Source organism: Ipomoea nil, unplaced genomic scaffold, assembly GCF_001879475.1.
Source record: "Ipomoea nil cultivar Tokyo-kokei standard unplaced genomic scaffold, Asagao_1.1 scaffold2926, whole genome shotgun sequence".
Lineage (NCBI taxonomy): Eukaryota > Viridiplantae > Streptophyta > Magnoliopsida > Solanales > Convolvulaceae > Ipomoea > Ipomoea nil.
Genome location: NW_017619354.1, coordinates 2,342,501 through 2,360,659, shown reverse-complemented (window position 1 = coordinate 2,360,659; position 18,159 = coordinate 2,342,501). Strand labels below are relative to the sequence as shown.

The 18,159-nt window shown below is 28.3% G+C and overlaps 1 protein-coding gene across 1 annotated transcript; it reads right to left on the bottom strand.

Moving 5' to 3' along the window:
* Positions 1-1,841: 1,841 nt before the first annotated feature.
* On the bottom strand, positions 1,842-6,355 carry LOC109161674 (pectin acetylesterase 8-like). Its single transcript, XM_019310165.1, has 7 exons — positions 6,284-6,355; positions 6,127-6,171; positions 5,187-5,269; positions 4,969-5,083; positions 4,803-4,882; positions 3,482-3,568; positions 1,842-1,970 (listed from the first exon to the last, which is right to left on the bottom strand). Exons 1-7 carry the CDS (start codon positions 6,348-6,350, stop codon positions 1,842-1,844), a joined length of 606 nt encoding a protein of 201 aa, XP_019165710.1. The 5' UTR covers positions 6,351-6,355.
* Positions 6,356-18,159: the final 11,804 nt, after the last annotated feature.

Here is an 18,159-nt window from a genome sequence, read left to right as displayed (position 1 = left end):
CGATCCCTGATCCATATAAACAAATTAAAGAAAATTAAGCGTTTGATTTGATTGTATAGTATAAAAAAATAGTATTTTTTTATGCGTGATGTGTTAAAATAGATGTCTAATATTGGTAATCTATATTAAAATCTAAGATTTATGTACATTTTAGATATTTATATTATTGTATAATAGTAATGGGCTCTTTTTGGTAGAATTTTGTTGACATTAAAAATTTGATAAAGATAATATTAAAATATTTGAATATATTTTGGATAGTATTGATATTATCTAATTTGTTTAATTAGATAATATCAAAATAGTTTATTTCAGATCTTATACTTGTTTTAAACTACTATACAAAAAAGTTATAAACTCTGTTTGGTAAACATGAAGGGGTTAAAATAAGAGTTTATTTTGAAACGTGATCCTAAGTAGCATTTCGAAATAAACTCCTGGTTTTTAATTTTTTTTTTCCCTTTTTATCTTTATTGATTTACAAAAATTTGACATCATTTATCCTTCATTAATCAAAATTCTAATATCTTAATTTGTCCATTTGTCTTTTAGACTTATAAGCTAATTCAAGAATTAATTTTACCAAACACTTTAATTATTAGTTTATTAGCTACTAGTTTATCAGCTAACTTTTCACCTACACATGCCAAACAGAGTTGTATGTAATATTGATGTAAATCATTTCTATAAATTTGATATTTATATTTTAGGAAATAAATCATATAGTATTTCAATATATAATGTCTATATATTATTGCCATTGAAGAAGATAAAAAAAAATATACGGTAGATGCATGTAAATGGTAATAATAGTTGGAAAAGATAACGAAACTTATAACGGTTGGAGTATTTTTACCAAAATATTGTATAGTACAACACTTAATGTATTAAAAATAATGAAAAACTTGACATGAATGAAAGGTATAACGACATCCATTCACACTTATTCTTCCAAAAAGTTGAACCCCAACCACCCTAAGGGCCCCCCACACCCCGACGACTAAACTTTTAGTTACTGCGCACAAAGAGCTACCCTCACTTTGAGAGTTTGCTCCCACACCGTGGGCTGGTGAAACTCGATCCCTGGTCATTCTTCCAAACTTTTACCTCTATAGCCAATTGAGCTACTCATGCGGACTCTATTCATACTTATTGGTTTTATAAGATATCTCCCCGAGAAATAAATTGTATATAAAAGCAAATTAATTTTTTATTGAAAATTTTTTGTTACCCTTAATTTATCACTCACAAAACAATCATTCCTTATTTCCTTATGTGGTAAAATTCTAGACATTAATTATTATTTTTTAATTATAACTTTACTTATTGTCTAACATTTTGCCACATCATAGAGTAGCTGAAATTAAGAATGTGTAGCATGTTTCATTTTTATTTGCTATCTCCTAGTAAAGTACAAAACACACACACACACACACACACACACACACACACACACACACACATATATATATATATATATATATATATATATATATATATATATATATATACCAATGCTTTTATATATAATTTTTTGAAGATGCGTAAAACAAAGAAAAGAAGAGAAAATTACATGCAATGTGATCAATCCTTGAAATGTTGCCGTAAAACTGTTGTGTTCATCATCGAATCTTTTCCTGTTATCAAAAGTTATAATCTTTTATACAAATATCAAAAGTTATATATACACAAATATCAAAAGTTATCGTTTATAAAAAATATCAAAAGTTATAATATTTTTTTTTTTCAAAATTTACTAGCTACAACGAACTATATGATATATCAAACTAAAAATCTAGAAAAAAAGAAGAAGACAGAAGTTTAATTATATGTAAATAATCTTACGAAGGAAAGAAATATCCAGCATCTGATAAGCATTTCACTCGAGTAGCATTAGGCAACAAATTGTGAAATCGATCACAATGAAGTGTAGCTGCAACCCCTCCCGCAGAGCTACCAGCCAAAAGTGCCTACAGTATAACAACAACAATAAAAATAAAAAATATAACAACAACAATAATAACAACAACAACAACAACAACAACAATAATAATAATAATAATAATAATAATAATAATAATAATTATAATAATAATAATAATAACATTTCCGGTGGTGGATCCACCCTTTATATAGTAGCCCGTGCGTGTATATATGTATAGTAGATGTTTAGATATATAAATAAAATATATAGACATAAGTAAACAAAATGTGAGCTAAGATGGTAAATTAAATCTTTAACCTAAGTAATGGCAAGGGGTTGAATTTCATTGTTTTTTCCTAAATTTTTAGCCTTCTTTAATATTAATAGTATTTTCCAAATTGTCTCTTTTATTTTCATCTTTGGCCCCCACTCGTAAAATTTTTTGGATCCGCCCTGAATACTTTGCATGGTTAAATACACCATGCACGTACAATAGGAAGGCAAATAATGCAAAATTTATCAGATATAAAGAAAAGGGAAAATTGCACTTTTCGTCCCTAAGTTATAGGGTAATTGTAGATTTCGTCCCTGAGTGTTGGTCATGCTCTCTTTTCGTCCCTAAGTTATCATTGGCGTTGCATTTTTCGTCCCTAAGTTATAGAGTAATTATGGAATTCGTCCCTGAGTGTTGGTCATGCTCACCTTTTGTCCCTAAGTTATCATTGACGTTGCACTTTTCGTCCCTAGTTATACTAAAATTGCAAATTTCGTCCCTAATCACTACTACACAAATGGTATACTACGTCACTTAATAGACGGATGTTTTTCAAATAACCACCGTCTAGTATGTTTTGTTATATTACGTCACTTAATAGACAACGGTTTTTTAAATATAAGTCGTATATACCTTAATTAATTTATTTACATCACACACTTTAAATAACCACCTGCTGTTTTTTTTTACACATACACGGCAGTTTTCGAAGTGTCACGCGTGTAAGTGACTGCCGTTGTAAATATACACTTTCCGTTTATGTTAACTATATACGGCGGTTAAACAACCGCCGTGTATGTCAACTATATACGATAGTTATTTAAACAACCGCCGTCTATTAAGTGACGTAGTATAACACAATATATTAGATGACGGTTATTTAAAAAATCGTCGTCTATTAAGTGACGTAAGTATACCAATTATGTAATAGTGATTAGGGACGAAATTTGCAATTTTTGTATAACTCAGGGACGAAAAGTTCAACGTCAATGATAACTTAAGGACGAAAAGTGAACATGACCAACACTTAAGGACGAATCCTACAATTACCTTATAACTCAAGGACGAAAAGTGCAACGTCGAGGATAACTTAGGGACGAAAAGTGAGCATGCCCAACACTTAGGGACGAATTCTACAATTACCCTATAACTTAGGGACGAAAAGTGCAATTTTCCCTAAAGAAAATGACAAATAATTATCTTTTAAAGATTGCCTGCAACAATATAAAGTTGGAGTGTATTTTATATCTGATGAGATGTGCAGTGAAGTGTGAAATTCTTACATTTTGGGCCATTCCCATTCCCTTTTGAAGCAACTCTTGCATAACAACATCGAAAATCCTAGCACCTTTGAAGTAGAGATTGGTACCCTGCAAAATATTACACTTACACTTTAGTTAAATTAGTTTGCAAATGAACATACATACATACATACATATATGTATATACATACATATATATATATATATATATATATATATATATATATATATATACACATACATATATATAGTATTAATTAATTAATTAATTAATTAATTTTCAGGTGAGAACATCTCGAGAACATGCATGCGGACTTCTTCAGTAATGCACAGTGAATTCTTCCCAAACAAGTCTGGAGGATGTACAGGTGGATTTGTACCATGCATTCGTGTAGTAATTCCCATGCATTAATGTAGTAGATGTGGTGCATTGTGTAGTAGTCGTAGGACTGGAGTAACTATTGTGCATTGATGAATAACTTACCGCACATTACTAAAGAAGTTCACATGTACTCATGTTAAGAGGTGTTCTCACTTGAATGAATGAGACCCTATATATATATATATATATATATATATATATATAGGGAAGGGTTCAGGTGCGGGTATAACTTCCCGTGCGGTTGTGCGGTTAAATCTGAGCAGTTGATCAAATTTAGATCAACTGCTCAAATCAATGAAAAATTTAAAAAAAAAAAAAAAAACGCGTGTCTGGAACAAAGAAGTATAAGCTAAGGCGCACCTTAAGTGTTAGATCTTAAGCACAAATTCACGCACATTAAGTACAAAACCCACACACATTAAGCACAACCTCACGCACATTAAGTACAAAACCCACGCACTTTAAATATTAACTCACAGACTCTAAGTTTCAACAACTACTAACATTAAGTACAAAACTCACGCACATTAAGTACAAAACCCACGCACATTAAGCATAAACATCACGCACATTAAGCACAAAACCCACGCACTTTAAGTATTAACTCACAGACTTTAAGTTTTAACAACTACTCACGATAAGCACAACCCCATGCACATTAAGCACAAAACTCACGCACATTAAGCACAAAAACACACGCACATTAAGCACAAAACTCACGCACATTAATCACAGATCCGCTCACCTTAATTTTGACCTAGGTGCAAAAATTACAAAATTGTCACCGCGTTTTTTTTTTAAACTTTGATAATCCTGAACGTTGATTTAAGCGAGATGAAAGGCCCAAATTAAACCGCACAACCGCACCTGGGCACCCTAACCGCGCCAGAACCTAAATATATATATATATATATATATATATATATATATATATATATATCGCACAAAAGGCCTACATACATTGTAAATTGTATGGGAGTTGCCTGTGAATGATGAGCCATCACAATAAGTGATCACAACTTTATTCCAGTCGAAGAAATCTATAACATAATTTGTCACAAAATAATCCATTAGTCAAAAAAAAGGTGGATTCATCAAAAGGTGTATTAAATTAAAACAAATATACCTGGATTTGTTGTTTTGTTATTGTTCAGAATTGTACCAAAATAGACTGGTATACCAAAAGGTGTATTATTAGCATATTTGATGCAATATCCTGGGGTAGCGCACCATCCTCCTCCCTGTTATCCAAGTAAATGATTCATGGTGTCTAATAATTCAAAAAGAAATTTGACTGGTATGTTTTTTTTTTTTTTTTTCCTGTTGGATTTAATATATACTTACAGGAAGAAATACTAGCCAATTGTGAATTCCCTTGCCAAATCCCTGGAGAAAGTAATATGATGCTGGTTTCCCACTCAAGCAAACTGAGAGGAATATTTGAAATGATTATCATTATATATATATATATATATATATATATATATATATATATATATATATATATATATATATATAAAGACGGATCAAGTGAGAACCAACCTATCCATTAGAGAACTTAGAATCAATCGCAACCGTCTACGTGTCTAAATCTAATAGATCAGAAACATTATTTAAAAAAAAAAAAAAAGATTCGGTGGCATTTTTATAAATAATTGAATTTTGAAGTGCGCATAAACTATGTTAAAAGTGCATTTAATAGTTTCATTTAGTGCACTAAAGGTAAGTAAAATGTATTAAAAGTGCAACAAACAATGTACACTGTGCATCAATATTAAGTGTATCTAACGTTATCATTAGTTGCACCAAACGTTATCATTAAGTGCTCCAATGTGACAAACATTATCATTAGGTGCACTAATGTTAAAAAGGTAAATTATTTGCACTATTAAATGAAAATGGTTGCACTTTTAAGTGATTTTACTTGCACACTTACACCAGTTGCATTTTTAACACGTTACTTGAACCAAAGTTTGAGTTATTTACGAAAATACTTCTGCGTTTTTAAAAAATTATATCTGATCCATTAAATCTGGATACATAGACGCCTGCGATTGGTTCTCATTTTTTTTTTCTGGGCATTCGTTTTCACCTGAGCACGCTCATATATATATATATATATATATATATATATATATATATATATATATATATATATAAAAGTTGGCAATTATTATATATATTATTACTACATTACAGAATTAATTAATGAAATAATAAATATATAGAAATTAAAGAGTTTTAGAATCATGGTAGAAACTAGAATAATTTGAATAAATATTACCAGCTCCCGTATCAGGCTGTACAAATGTTGGATTAACATATACTCCTGAAAATTAAATATAATCCTTGTTATCGATCAACAAATTAAAAGAAAGTAAAATATTTTCGATCTTGAAAGTTAATTTACGAATAGGCCTTAGGGCAGGGGAGACCTATACCATTAGAAGTTAACGTGGTAAGTTGAAAGACGAAGAATAATAAGAGCAGTATGAGTTTGGTTTTCATTTCTTTAAACTATCAAATAAAATTTATATATTTAACATTATATAAATATTAAATTTTAAATTATAAAAAAATTGTTTAGAAAAATAAGAGTTAATTTATATTATAAAGAATACATAACGCTTAGGAGAAGGTTATTAACGTAGAGTATTGATTTTTAACTGAACTATTTAATATGGACATTTATTATTTTAAATTATTAATAATTATAATATACTATATGACACAATAATATGTACTGGGCATTTATTATTTTTAAACGCATATAAAACGTAAAATGGGTACTAAAGTAAATTATTAATTTTTAAAGGAGCAAACCCAACGAAGTTGGTCGTGCAGTTGACTTGGTAATTATTAAGTTTCAAATTAGACATCTATCCCGTAAAAATTGTTTATTGACTTTCTTGATTTGAGTTGATCAACTGTGGACAACCTAGACTCATTTATCTCATTGTAATTCTTTGCCGGCTACCTCATAAGGAAGGAGAATTTCACTCCACACTTTTGGATAGTAACTACAAATTTTTCAGTAAATCAAAGTTTAGTTTTTAACTCAAAACTATTAATTTGGACATTTATTATTTTAAAATTTTAATACTGAAATTACTATTTTAGTATTTTCTACATACTTTACGTGAAAACTTATGATCAATATTTAAGCTCAATTAACAAATCATTTTGAAATTGCATTTGTAAAGTTGGGTGTTTTGAGTTGCAAGAAGTTCCATAATATGATTAATATCCAACTAAGGTTGATTTTGTGCATGTATTTGAAGCACAAGGTTATTCAACGGTGCATAACAAGGTTATTTCAAGAGGTTCCATAATATATATATCCACTTAAGGTTGATGGATATATACAACTATAATTTTAAGTAAGGATACTCAATTGTGTATTTCAACTCGATCTTTTCTCTTTTGTTATTTAGTTAACATTGCATGTAGCTTTCATTGTTTGCAGTCTCTCATATATAGGTTTAGATTTATGATCATATAGAACAATTATTACAAACATAGTACAAGATAATCTTATTAAACATTATGTGCATGTAGTGTACTAATTATGTTTATTAAACTTTGTTTTTTTCGAATATATAAAATGAATACATGAACCTACTATAGGGCGGGTGAAAATACATATGATGTACATTCAGTTTAGTATTTATGTACATTAAAATTTATTTTTATGAACATATAGAACAATTATTATGAATTTGATACAAGATAATTTTATTAAACATGATATACTAATTAACGGTGTCGTTTTGGACCAGAATCCACTATGCAAAGTGAACCCTGGTGCATGATATAATTTGTACCAAGCTTTCAGATTTTATTAGACTATATCATAGGGAACGTTAAGGTGGGCACGCTTCCATATCCATAATTTCTATACTGTAGATTCATAATTTCTATACTGTAGATCCATAATTTCTATACTGTAGATTCATAAAGTTTATACTTTAGATTCATAATTTCTAAACCGTAAATTCATAATTTCTATACTGCAGATTCATAATTTCTATACTGCAGATTCATAATACCTGTACTGTAGATTCATAATTTCTGTATTGTAAATTCATAATTTCTAAACTGTATAGTTATCAAATTATGAACATATAGTTTTTTGATTTGTTAAAACAGAGTTCAACAATTAGAATCTAAAGTATAAATTTATGAATCTACAGTATAAAAATTATAAATTTACAGTATAAAAATTTATGGATATGAAACCGTGGCCGCCCACCTTGCAAGGTGGGCACGTGCTCGCAACATAATTTGCCATATCATAGACCCATGAACCTGGCCGGCCCAAAAACATTAATTTAAGGTTTTAATTTATTATAGCTATTGTGCAAAATTACAAATTTAACTTTGGATTCACAACACATTTTTTTCTTTCAATTCGAAGATATTTGAAATTTGAGTTTAATTTTTTATTACAAAATTGTCGTAATTAATGATCAATAGTGAAATGATATACGCACCAATGCAATGCCTATAAAGTTGTTCCTTAATAATTACTTTAAAATATATCTACTATACTAATAAGAGGCCAAGAAAGTTAGGCCTATAATAGGTATAAAAAATGGCGGTCAAGTTTTTTAATCAAATGAATGGCTCAGATTGATCAGATTTTAATTTTTTTCTTAAGATTTACTAATTTATCCTTAATGAATATGATTATCCGTTAACTTTTCCGTTAAATATTATTTTTTCCGTTAATTTCTGTTAGTTCACCGTTAACTTATTCATTGATTTCAATAAGAAAGGTATTAAGTTTGAAGTTCGAACCCCATCCCAATCAAAGTTGACATATTTAGTACTCTATTTTAGTTTTATTAAATCAAATAATAATAATTTAGTAGTTACAACAAAATATAATACATATGCATTTCGATCTTTAATTTAGAATTATGTATCTATAATGTTTTTATTCAAAAAAATTATTCATTATCAATAAATTAAATAAGAGAAATAATTTCATTAGTTATATTGTCTTTATTTTTCTCCAATATAAAAATTCTTTACATTCAAATTCATCAATTGATTATATTCGCTACATTGTCCCTACAATGTCTTTATTAAAAAATATATATATATTCATTATCAATAAATTAATTAAGAGAAATAATTTTATTATATTATATTGTCTTTATTTTTCGTCAATGTAAAAATTCTTTACATTCAAATTCATCAATTGATTATATTTACTACATTGTCTATTATCTTTTTTGTGCACTATTTTTTAATTAAATATCAAAGTTATAATACAAAATAATGTTATATATTTATTTACCAAGTATTTTATTAATACCATGAAAAAATTAAGAAAAATATAATTAATAAAGCCAATCATATTAGCTACTTGAGGAATTTGTTGACAAAGAGAGTATTCAAATCACACAACAAATTGAAGTGAGAACTATCTCGTAATGTCCTTGTTTGACAATTAGTAGTTAGCGGTTAGCGTTAGCGGATTATATTAGCTGATTTGACCAGCGAATTATATCAACGGTTGGTAAAAAGATATATTTGAAAAAATTAGCTTTTTAGATTAACATGTAAAATGACCTAAGGGTATACATATAATAATAATAATAATAATAATAATAATAATAATAATAATAATAATAATAATAATAATTGTTTTACAAAATAAAAAAAAAATAAAAAATATAATTAAGCCAATCATATTAACTACTTGGGGGATTTATTTACAAAAAGAGTATTCAAACTACACAACAAATTGGAGTGGAAAACTACCTTGCAATGTCCTTGTTTGACAATCAACAATTAGTTCTTCAATATTAGTATATATTTAAAATTTTATGCCCTAATTTTTATTTGCTCTCCCTTTATATCCCGTATTTGGTTTCAATTATTTATGCATGAACAATTCTAATATAATCCTGCCTTGATATACTTTAAAGTACTTATTAAAAAAAAACATTGGACATTATCTCAATCGCGCAATGCGCGTAAAAAACTAGTAATATAAGATGTGTTAATGCTCAATATGTATCCAAGGGTGATAGAAAATATAAATAAATAACAAATATGCTTATTGATTTGTAACTTGAATATCGCGGAATATGCCTAGAATAGGGTAGCATTCTCGTAAATAGACTTATTCATTTGTTTGATAATAATTTTTATTGTTCATCATTAAATGAGCTATGACTGACCTGTTAATACATTGATGTCGCAGTTACCAAATTATTTAAAAATATTTTTTTTAAAAAATTTTATTTTAATAAATTTAAATAAAATAATTAATTAAAAAATATTCTACATAAGCTAACTCCATCAATCTAATACTGCTAATCAATTTAAGCCCATTTCAATCCAATCATCCCAAACAATTACCTTATGAGGTGAATTCAGATCTAAAAATACACAATTTACATACTAAATGTTTACAATTTTACATACTAAATGTTCGCAATTTACATACTAAAAATTTACAATTCAAATTATAACTTTTAATATGTAAATTGTGAGTATTTAGTATGTAAATTGTGTATTTTAAACTCGAATCCACCTTATAATGTAAATTCGGCCGGTGCATAATATGAGTGATGGGAATTGATTTATACGCCTTACACCTTATTCTATTATAGGATATATATCTCTGGGCCCAAAAAAATATGATAACATTTGAACCTTATACTATGCGATTACTAACAAACAGATTACGTTTAATTTAAAAACTTATCTTGGATCAATTTGCTAATTAAGCGCCAAGCACCTTGAACTTAAATGACATGTAGTGATCTCTCTCATATGGGAGGATATGACCCACCCCTACTAGTATGACTCTATGCATGATGATGACCTACTTTGGAATTCAATTCTCACCCCATATTCTTCCTTAGCCTTACCCATAATGCCATTTTATCTTCGTTGTATAAAAATTCCTAATTAATCTTTTCTATAATTTCTAAAGAAAACTTTTGTGTTAACTTAAATTTAAGAATTACTGTTGACAATTTATCTAATTATTTTTTAAAATGATATATTTGATTCTTAAGTTATACCCAAGTATACATACATTTAGTCCTTCAAGCATCTATTTTTAACCTTATCATACAAATTCTCATTAGCTTTTGATTAAATGTAGCGTAATATCAACGAAAAGTATTAAAATCACTATTTTGAGGCAAAAATTTGTATAAGACTGTCTCACAGGTCTCAATCTGTGAGACAGGTCGGATCTTTGATTAATGAGGTCAAAGACCCGTCCAATTAATCAAATACTTGACCCATTAATAAAAGATTCGACCCATCTCACGAATTGAAATTCGTGAGACGGTTTCACGGATTGAGACCCATGAGACGATCTCACACAAGTATTACTCCAAATTTGAAATCATTTTTAGGCATACACATAATAAAATATCACCTAAAGATTGCTATTTGTATCTTTTTTTCTATTAGGTAAAAGAAAAACGTTATCATTCATGTATTATTATGTTTTCGTAGAATATTGTATAAAGTATAAACAAACTTTGATGGACTTGGTCTACAATACAATCCCATTAATAAAAAGTAAAGTATATTATTAGACTCCTCATCCGACAACACGTTATTATCCTTTGAGAGCTCATACATCTCTAAGTCCCACGCTGACTAGGGCGTAATGCGAAATTAATATCAAGTTAAGAATGCCATCTAACTAACTCTCGTGAGTCTATAAAACAACTATGAATCAATACAATAAAGTTCTCTCGAGCGCATACGACATTATAGAAAGTACTATGTAATTTTACCTTAGTTCTACTATTTGATCCAATATAATCAAAGGGATAAATGTTTTCAAAGTACAAGAAATATTAAATATCATTCTATCATAATTGAGAGTTGACGAAGTATTCTGATTGGTTTTGTAAAAAAAAAAAAAAAAGAAAATCCGAGTCAAGAATGAGAAATAAATATAGACAAAATGACATTATAGGTTAAGCTAAGGAAAAATATGGGGCAAGAATTGAATTCTAAAAATTGCCATCATCATTCATAGTCATAAGAGTATATATATGGTGGGAGGTGCATTGATCAACTCCACCAATAATCAAACTCCCTTAGGAGGTAATTTTTGGAAACCTACCGTACTACCAGGGCTACAAGGTTGGTATAATTATTAATATTAATCAATTTCGGACTGAAATAATTCATGGGAGCCTAAGTTTCTAATCAGTGTAGTTGGAGTTCTCAATCTTTGATAAATCACCATTCATAAATTCTATCCATCAAATTGAATCTAATATTTTACCAAATTAAGTAATGCAACTTTCTTGGAAAAACCTAATTATTATTATTAAAAATCAAGAATTGAATGGAATAAAAAGTGTGATCTTCATCTCATAGATAAAAGGAATTGTCATCCTCAGATTGCATGTGCTTTGTTAATATATGTGCATATTATATAGTTTTAAATTATGTCTTTAAAATAGTAAAAAAATATAAGTATACATCTTAATATAATTAAGGGTGTGTTTTGGTTGACAGGTTTAGTTCTAAGGAATGGGCACCAAAGTGATTGGTATTATTTGGTTGATAAGTTTTTAGAATACTATTATGAGTTTTAAATATCCCCTTAATTGAAAAATTCATATCCAAATAAAATAAAAAGTATCATCCCATTTCATTTCCTTATTTCTTCTCATCTCAACTGATTAGTGCTTTTAGATTTTTGTTTTTATTTTTTTGCTCATAGTGGTGTTTTGAATGTCTTTTATATTATAATCAATTGTCTTGATTTTGTGTTCTTATATTTTTAAAATCTTAATTTCCATCATTGGATCATACATAACCAAACAGCATTATTGATAACCATTCTCATTTCATCCTACTACCAAACAAATAAAATACTTTCACTAAAACTCATTACCATTAGCAAGTATTTAATACTCATTCCAATTTCGATTCCCGTGAACGAACTAAACACCACAATTCGACCACAAATCCCTACCATTGAAGTATACTAATTCAGGATCATAACTAGTTTGAAGTTGACTGTTCTCAAAAAGCATCCAAAGCCGGTAGCAATCTTTTCCGTATGTTCTAAGCTCTAAACAACATTCATGAGGAAAAAATCCGCCATAGTTTCTATCTGCTTGAACAGCTTTAACAATTTGTTTCCAGCATTCAGTTGTTGGTTTCGATTTTGAACATTCTGGAATTAGATCAAAATCACCACATGATGAAAATTGTATTGTTTCGCTCCATACAAGCAACCCCAATAAAAGATAAAGTTTATTGAAATTCGACATTTTTAATTTTCTTTATTGGTTTGAAAGTTATACGTCGATGGTTTTACGTACAAAGTAACATGCTATTAATAAAGTTTTGGATACATGCATCAATTCAAATATCTGGTATGTATGTTATGACTAGCGTTGAATAGAATATAATATAAAAAGGACTAGATTATGTTGTTTTTAAAGTACTTAGGATGTGATGACTCATAATTGAAATTCAGACATATAATTATTAGCTATTTAGTGAAAATTGATTGATATCGTCTTTATGTATAGTACACTTTATTTTTTGTGACAGTTAATCTTTTTTTTTTTTTTTTGCAATGTATTAATTTAATTATTTATGATTTATAAAAATATATTATATATTATAAAAAATTTTGTAAGAACATTATAAATAATGCATATGTATTAATAGAAGTTAAGAAATGTTTACAAGGATCTATTCAATTTAAATTTTTAATATTTTTGTAGGCTTTTTAATATAAAAATGTTTTTAAAAATTTATAAATATGTTATTGATTTATAATATATGTATTATGCAATTGTGCATATTTGCATGTATGCTACTTAATGATTGGCTGCAGGTTTCTTGTGGTCTAGTCTCAAATAGGATTGCCAGCCCACGCTTGTAACAATAATATACAATTGTTATTAATATTTCTACAGTTTTTGTTTCGCAATATTGATGATTGGTTTTTACAAAATTGAATGTTCGTTTATCTTTAAATAATAATGTAAGTACATTATAATACTGAGTATCTTAAAATAGGTTCATTAAAAGAATATTGGAGGTTAATTTTCATAGTGCAAATGATTTATTTTATAATTTTTATTAATTTGACATATAGTTAATTAATCAATAAACAACTAAGATTCAAAATATATATTAATTAATATGAGTATCATTACAAATATTTCAATTAGATATTTTTAATAATAATTTTGTAACATTGATTACTAAAATATATTATAACTTGTAACTTGATGAAAATTTGTAAAAAATTCTAGTTGAAAAAATTTTAATGATTTGTAAATTGAGACATCAGTTATGAAATGTCAGGGTGCGATATGAAGAATCCGTTATAGTTCATGGTGCGGAATAACAATTAGGCCTTTTTTTTTTTAATATCTACACTTATTATTATGTTTTATTTTTATTTCCTTCTATTCATCATTCTAAATAGCACGTATTGAGAGTATCTTTGTAAAGTGATATTTAGCACTTTTCTTAATTGAATATACAAAACATAATCAGTGGATTCATTAATGTTCCGGGCTATTACCGATCTAGATAGATTACTTAAAAGTAAAAATTTATGTAACACCGTTTCACTAATCCTTATCCGTGAGACAGGTCGAATCAATATGAAATGTAATACTTATATTAGGAATAAAATATTTATGCCCTGTTTGGTAAAATGGCTGTTAGCTGATAGCTGTTAACTGTTAGTTGATTGTGTTAATTAGAGAGTATAAATTGTTGATAACATTAGCTGATTGTAGAAAAGTGTTTGGTAAATTAGCTGTTAGGTGATAGCTGTTTGGTATAATTTCTTTTCTCAAAAAGCTAATTGAAAAAGTTGCTTAGAGTAGCTTTTTGAATTTTAACCTTTTGGAGTTGCAAAAAACTAATTAACCAAACATTTATATTAATATTTTAACTAAATCAAACAATTAATAGTGGTCAAATAAGTCAAAATTGGCTTATTTTTTGAAGAACTTGAATTCAACATAGCTAATATTTTCATCTGCTAATACACCTTTTCATGCGTATTCTGTCATTTATATTTTGAATGTTTTTTTTTTTTTGAATGTATATTTTGAATGTTAAATACATCCTTTTTACAAAAATTTGAGTCTTCCAAATTAATTAAACACTATACACTTAACACTACGCATGAGTATACAAAAAAAATACACTACGCATGCATGAAATAATAAAATTTAATTTGTTAAAATCTACAATAACAAACTATAGATAATTTTCATTTTTCAAAATTGTTCATACAGTGCGCAACAGCGCAAGTATTATACTCCCCAGTCCGTAATTGATTGTCTCATTTGTTTTTTGCACAATTTTTAATACAACATAACAAATATTACTAACTTTTCAATTTTGTCCTATAAAGTATGTGTTATTTGTACAAAGTACAATGATACTTACCTCTAGAAATTTGAAAAGTCAAAAGAGTAAATTGGAAAATGTAGAGTGATAGTTATATATGTTTAATTATAGAAAGATGACACTATCTTAGAACAAATTAAAAAAAATAATAATAATAAGACAGATAAAATATACCAAAAATCCATATATAATCCCCTGGGTTGCTCTTAGGCTATCTTTATCCTAAAAATTTCTCACTTTTTAAAATGGGTCTGACTTTCGCATCATCAAATTTATAAATTATCTACTATTTATTCTACATCCCTGTAATATTCTCTCACTTTCTAAAATGATCCCACTTTCGTATTATATTATAAATATAATAATAAAATAATATTAAAAGAAATTAAAAAAAAAAAAACAAAAAACAAAAAACAAAAAGTGAAAAAGTGAAATTGTTGGCAGGAATGGCAGCAAAAATGCTTCTCTCTCCACTTGCTAAATTATCAATTTTACTCTTCTCTTGCTATCCATGTAAGCTAAAAACCAAAGCAAAAGAAATTTTTCTCTCTTGTCACATCATTTCTGCATTATCTCTTCATTTGCAGACCAATTATTTCTCACATTATCTCTTCCCCACATTAGTTATTATCTTGAGTGGGGAGAATTCATTCTGAAATATCTCCCTATTATCCACAAATGTGAATGCTCTTAGCAAGGATGGGGTAAAATAATAGCACAATTTCAAGTTATACATTTATTTAGATCAAGAGGTGAGATGTCATAAATACACTTCCCCAGGCAGGAAAATTGTAAAATTTTTGAAGGTTTATGGGAACTTGTTGAAGGACGGCAATACCAATGAATAGTACTCCGATTAGAGAGCAAGTACTTGATGGATAGTACGTAGCTGCTTCTATGATGAGAGAGGATGGTCACACAACGTGAATGACTTTTCCACATACATGAATAAGAAAAGATTGATGGAATAGGGTTCAAATTGGTCACTGAACGTAATATGAAAATATAATTAGGTCATTGAACGAAAAAAGAGTGTAATTAGGTCATTGAACACTCAAAAAATATATAATTAGATCACTGAACACTCTAAATGTGTGCAATTTCACCGGATAGCAGGTTACCTGCTTACGTGATAGCTGAGTTGGCATTTTTAATAAATTTTAATAATAATTTTTTTAAAAATTGAAAATAAATAAATAAATAAAACGACGGGCCACCCCCTTCCCCCTCCTTCGTCTCTACCGGATACGAAAGAAGAGGGGGGTGGGGGAAGAGGGTGGTCGACGGTCACCCCGTCCTTTTAAAAAAAAAAAAAAATTTTAAAAAAATTATTAAAAATGTCAACTCAATTGCCACGTAAGTATGTAACTGTTAAAATTGATGGTAACCTGCTATCAAGTGAAATTGCATATATTTGAAGTGTTCAGTGGTTTAATTGCATTTTTTATTTCGTTCAATGACCTAATTTCATTTTCAGGTTACGTTCAGTGGCCGATATTCCAAGATTGATTAATCTTTATTGGACTTCCTTATTATGCTTTGTTTCAAAACGTAAGTAGAAGTGGTAGAACTGAATATGCATTTTCAATTCAAACGTAAACTTCACTGTTAATTAATGGGAGAACTTCATAGTTCATACGTCAAATTCACTCCATTTTTTTTTTTTTGGTGGGGAAATTCATTCCATTTATTTGATTGGATAATTATAGCTTATAGGTGGCATTCAATAGCAAATTAATTAAAGCTAGTAGCAACACAAAATTTTAAACTAAATTCTTTTCTTCTCCTCTTTGTAGACCTCCCATCAAATCCCTAAACCAAATACCATTTCTATTCATAATGCCTTTTCTGCTGCTAACTTAAGATCAAGTCTTATCTTAGTTTGTGTGATAAGTATTTGCTTAAGATGGGATGTTGTTTAAAATGCGGTGGAAGAAATGGCGCAAAATTGTCTCCAAGGCGCCATTTTGGCATATGTTACACAGAAAAGAGAAAGTATTTTATTATTGAAAAATATAATTTGGGATATAATTGTACTTTTGTGTTTAAAATAATAATAATCTCAATTAAATTTTTCCAAACACATTATTTTATACTCATAAAAAATTATTGGTATATAGTATAATAATATACAGAGTTAACTCATATGATGAATTTCTATAGAATGCAGCATATTTAGCTTTAATTATTTTTTAAAAAGGAAAATCATATGAATTTTGTTCCATTAATGCACCGGTCTATATGTGGACACATGGCATGGTAAGTTAGATAGATGGTAGATGTAGTGTATGTGTAAAGTAGTACTCCGTATTAATTACTCTACAAAAGATTCCTACACACCAATGCCACAAAACCCCTCTTGTACTCCCACACCAATGCCACTCCCATCTTATACTCCCAACTTATACTCCCTCTCACATGTTCTTGATGTTGACAATTTTCTGTGGACCCACATGTTAAAAAAAACGAATTCTAGTTTGCCACCTTAGGGAGTACAAATGAGGGAGTAAAATTTGAGAGTACATATAGTATCCAAGACACAGTTTTTCACCCAACGCGCAATGTTCAAAACACACACACACACACACACACACACACACACACACACACACACACATATATATATATATATATATATATATATATATATATATATTCTCTTTAAAAAACAAAAACAAGAACTATATATAACTTCTCTTTGTCATCCATTTCTCTATTCTTTCTATACTTTTAGTCTCATGTAACTTCACATCAACTCACATGCAACTCTTATAACATTGTAAACCTACTTTTGGCAATATATACACATTATCAGCGCGTTTGGTTGGAAGGAAGGAATTAAGGGAAAAAAAATTGTAATTCGGTGAGAAAAGAATAGAATTATATTGTAATTGAATTACAACTACATCTAACCAAACAATCC